General features: G+C 34.7%; 1 protein-coding gene across 1 annotated transcript in view; it reads right to left on the reverse strand.

The window, feature by feature from the left end:
• Positions 1-288: 288 nt before the first annotated feature.
• The window catches only part of LOC106474777 (snaclec bothroinsularin subunit beta-like), a gene marked incomplete at its 3' end in the record, with an annotated part of 9,751 nt that continues 4,731 nt past the window's right edge, over positions 289-5,308 (reverse strand). Inside the window, exons 3-4 of the mRNA XM_013935467.2 lie at positions 1,950-2,351; positions 289-365 (exon numbers count right to left, since the gene is read on the reverse strand). Of these exons, the coding sequence (XP_013790921.2) occupies positions 289-365; positions 1,950-2,351 (479 nt within the window). The remainder of the gene's footprint in view (positions 366-1,949; positions 2,352-5,308) is intronic.

Raw genomic sequence — 5,308 nt, forward strand, 5'->3', positions numbered from 1 at the left:
AGACAAACCAAACAGTAATATTAGAAGTGTTGAAGTGTCTGCAAGATGCAAAATATTATAAACATCGTAATATTTATATATGTTTCTACCATAATATACGGATTAATATTTGAATTTCACTGTTTACACCAATAGATGACGTTCTTCTGTATACCATTTTAAAAATAATTGTATGACAAGATGCACATTTCAGTGGTAAGCAAACATACTTTAACACGAACGCACACTTTCTTTGTTCTGAAAACAAATATAACAAAACACACATGTGGTGGGATGAACTTTACTTACCTGAAACTCTCTCAAAGTCTGCCACATCAAAATTTCTAAATACTCCCTGTTTTCCACAGCGGTTTCTAAGATATAGACTAATAGCACAAAGTAAATGAATATTCATGGTATTAAAAAAATACCCGTTTCTCAGTTCGCTATCATTACTGAATATTGTCTTTGAAATAACTTATTTACTCAAATAAAGATTACTTTATTATGTGTAAATTGGTAATAAAGATTGTATAAGTTTTGTTTTTTGTGGATTTTGACAGCGAAATTATATTGCGAACAAGCATGCCCGGATTAAGCCTACTGAGGGCCGCGGAACTAATGTATTTTTAGGGGTGCATCGATAAAATTTCCAGCCCTTGCATTAATTCAGCTCTGCTAACAAAACAACATAAATATCTCATCTTCAGTCATGTGTTATCTAAACCATTATTCGACAAAAGTCTCTATGTCTCCAAATGTGGCAGGTACATTTAAGGATTCCCAGGGGAGTGAGATAGTGAGGGGGGGGGCGTTTTTCGGATCTGAGTCTTGTGCCTTCTGTGCGCGTTGATTAGGTGCATCAGCTAATAACCTATATACTGCTGTAAACCTCTTAACAATTAAAACTATTTAGAGTTACATTACTTGTTAGGAAAGTAATAATTTGTCCTCTTATGTGCTTGTAATTTATATCAATATCTAGAACTATTTCCATAAACTGGTGATAAATTGTTGACAAAGATAAACTTAAACATTTAAAACCAGTAACTAATTAGAAAACAAAAAACAATACTGGGATATAAAATATTTCTGGAATTCTCATTTTTCAGTAAATCATCAACCTAAGATACATACTTTTATATTACTTCTTGCAACACATAAGAACTAATACATTAGATTTTTATTAATTCTATTAAATGTATGCCTAACTATTCGTAAGTATCTAGATGAGTTTCATTTTAAAATTTTTTCACAAAAGTTAATTTCTGTTTATATGAAATTAATTTATAATGTTACAGTTTTGTTACACCGAAAACTTTTCTAGTTGATCTTTCTTTCTTCAGTACTTGAATATCAAATACATCTTGTTATATCCGATTCTATTTCAAATTACTGACTAAATTAGCTGCTTAACAAGATGAAGACACTTGAAGATGACACGCCCGAGAAGCTACCTGTTTAATAAACTAGTCGGGAGATAACTAACCAAGTTTTCAGAGGTTCTTCATGAATTGGAAATGAAACCTAGATGTAAAGATAAAGCTAAGTGAAGTGGTAACAAATGAACGGCTTGTTTGAAAATCAGTTTTTGTTACTGTTTTGGGTTAAGTATTTTTTTTAATTCTTACTACAATCAGGAGTTTCAGTGATAGAAACAGGTTCGATAATATTCTAATTTCTTGTTGAAATGGCCTCCGGTGGGACAGCGGTAAGTTTATGGACTTACAACGCTAGAATCCGAGGTTCGATTCCCCCGCAGTATACACAACAGATAGCTCAATGTGGCTTTGCACTAAAACAAACGAAAGAGGGGCGTGAAACAAATCTGATTTTAAGTGAAAGTTTTCTACACACTTTTTAAAGTTTTGATCAATAATAACGTAAAAATAATACCCACGAATAACAGATTTAGCTTCGTCAGTAGTTCGTTATAAGCCTGTTATACAATGTTGATATTTCATACTCACCTAGAAGGGACCGCTCACATATTACAAGGTAGGTATTAGAGCAATAAAATAGCTGCCAGAGGAAATTCGCAGAACCCTGCATCCGTACGCAGTTGTAAAGAATGGTGTTCACTGGTTCTCCAGGTGCCCAGGGCCAACTCACATTTAGATCCAGTTCAGTTCCATCTTTGAAAACCATCTGACCCTCAGTGGCTATATCACTTAACCCAATCCATACTGAAGGGGTGTTTTGACCTTGATTCCTTATGTAAGTTTTACAGAAGTTAATTAAAAGGTTAGCTGTGGACAGGTCGGAAGGGGTAGCCAATTCTTGACCAATATTTTTACAGTAGACGTCAGCGTTCTCCCACGTTGTCGATTCGTCGAATAGTGTAAAACATCGGTTGGTGGAACACATTTCATCTGAAATCAAGACAAAGATTGGTACTCATATAAGCACAGAATTCTGTAATACTTGAATATAACAGGAAGTGGCAAACATATTATTGGGCGATTCATTGTCATATATTATAAGATGATCTCAATCAATTGAATAGTATACCATTGAAATGAACCGTTTGTAGGGAAGCTAATGCAGTAGTAAATCAACAAACAACGATTTGGTAACATTAGCAGACTTTGTTCGATTTAGAAGAAAGCCACATTAGGCTATCTGCTGGGTCCACCACAGGGAATCGAACTCTAAAATTTAGTGTTGTAAATCCGTAAAATTACCACTGACCCACCGACGGACGAATTTTGGTTGAGTGTATTCTCTTCGTATTCTTTCTCGCACTTGACGAGACCAGATAATTTCCTTAAGTCGTAAACCTCGCTTTTAAAATTTCAACGCTCTCACGTGACGAAATTATTTCGATCTGTAAACCTAATAAACTCACATGCCATTGTCTGTTTATAAACTATGTATGCTTTAGCAACCTTTTATAATATACCTAGAGAATACGGACCTAGATGCTGTCGAAACATATAATATGTTTTCCAAAATAAATATCATTGTTTTTACAAGTCGTTGTTTGTTAATTTCTAACTCAAATGAACCTGTTTGCTTTTCAATGCAAAATAGCGCACCTATCGGTACAGCATTATTGGACGTACTCTATGGGAGACTTTTTGAATCAATTTCCTTCTAAAGTAATCCTGGACAGTATGAAGTCATACCAATTTCAGATCTAGTATCTTGCACATAAGAACCTCGTCACTCGTTAGTTTTTAAAAGAAAAGGAAGTAAATATATTTTCTCGGCCATCCTGTCCCCCGTTGGGACAGCGGTAAGTCTATGGACTTTTTTAACGCTAAAATCCTGGGTTCGATCCCCGCGGTGGACACAGCAGATAGCCCAATGTGGCTTTGCTCTAAAACAAACAAACTCGGTCATTCTTACCATATGTTTACTGTTGTTAAATAAACGAAATGTTTTCTTGTAAGCTATTCAAAAAATGAGGTACAATTGTGATTTTATAATACTAATGAAAACACACACACACGCGCAAACATATATACCTTAACCTCCCATCACCCCCAAATAATCTATTACAGCATAAGTTTGTTGTGGCCATTTCAAAGTTTTAGTGAACCTTACATGACACAACATAAAATTGTATCAGCATACTATTATTTATTCGTTTTCTTACAGCATAAAACTACACAACGCCCTGTCTGCAATGCACCTCTCAGGGAACGAACCCCGAATTTTAGCGTTGGTACTCGCTCTAAGGTAAAAAGTTTGAGAAGAAACTGATAGTTTACCATAATTTCAGTAATTACCTCCACTGTTAAGTTCGGAATTAAAAACAGGCAAAAATGAAATATAAGGATGAATATAACAACGGCAAAAGTGTGCCTATTGCTGTGAAAAAAAAGACGTTTGCTATTTGTTAAACGGAAAATTTTATTAATGTTTATATCCATCTATCAAGAAAGAGTTAAAGTAAGATATTTTTGCCCGTCTTCTTGTGTTTTAAACCAAAGTTACTAAAATTATCTGGAATCTCATTAGATAGCAGCTTGAGTTTATAATAATTACGGAAAATATATCGATTCTTATATAATTGCTTATTACTGGAATTAGAGGAAAGTTATACGTCTAATGATTTACAGTATAAGGATCTAGCCTGTATTGTCATTATTGTATTTGACGTCTAGTGATTTACAATATGAAAATCAGGCCTGTATTGTCATTATTGTATAGGATTGGTTTGTTTTGAATTTCGCGCTACTCTTGGGCTATTCTTTTACCAACAAATGGTGGAATTGACCGTCACTTTATAACGCTCCCATGGCTGAAAGGGCAAGCACGTTTGGTGGGACGTGGATTCGAACTCGCAGCCCTCAGATTGCGAGTCAAGCGCTCTAACTACCTGGCCATGCCGGGCCCAAAATTTCATTTTTTTTTATAAATAATTAAATGAGATTTGTTTGTTTGAAGTTAAACATAAAGATACAAAATGGGCTATCTGTGCTCTGCCCACCACGGGTATCAAAATCTAGTTTCTAACGGTATTAGTTCGCAGACATTCCGCTGTGCCATTGGGGGGGGGGGCATTGTATAGGACGTCTAATGCTTTACAGTATGAGAATCAGACCTGCATTTTCACTATTGTATTGAACTTCTAATGACTCACAGTATGAGAATGTATTGTTATGATTGTATTGGATAGAAAGTGACCAAGTTAATTTTTGGTTTTATTTTATATATATATCATATGCCAGCGCTCGAAGTGGAAGAAATCAGTGGCGGTTTGAACAATCGGCGTAGTATAGCCGGGAGGGTCTCTTTGGAAATTCTGAAGTTAATTTTTAAACTTATTACAGTAGTTGTCCGCTATTAACTCCTTATTGGATTAACAAAATCGTAACTGTGCCGTGAATTGTAAGACGATATTCAAGTTCATGAAATGTTCATGTTTAGAACAAATCAACAACATGTGAAAAACTGAGTTGAAAACGAATGCTTTTACAAGAAGAAAAGCGGACTGAAAATCAATTATTCTTTCTGGATATTCACGAAAGGGGGAAAAAAAACATCAATGTTCGTATAAAGAGGCGAATGAAAGACAATGATTTAGATGGGATGATTAAGATCTTCGTAATTTTAAACCCAAGGTCTTGCTAGAAACCGGGTTTCGATACCTGTGGTGGGCATAGCACAGATAGCCTATTGTGTAGCTTTGTGCTTAACTACAAACAAACAATAAATAAACCCAAGGTCTTTAACATGGAAAGTTAGTATTTATATTTATTAGTAATACTGTAACCCAAAAAAGTTTTTGTTAAAGTAAATAACAAATACTATATCAAATGACTTTGGTCTGGCGACAGATCTTACTATAATCAAAACGTTTTTTTAAATATACATAAAT

Source organism: Limulus polyphemus, unplaced genomic scaffold (genome assembly GCF_000517525.1).
Source record: "Limulus polyphemus unplaced genomic scaffold, Limulus_polyphemus-2.1.2 Scaffold7677, whole genome shotgun sequence".
In the NCBI taxonomy this organism is placed as follows: Eukaryota; Metazoa; Arthropoda; class Merostomata; order Xiphosura; family Limulidae; genus Limulus; species Limulus polyphemus.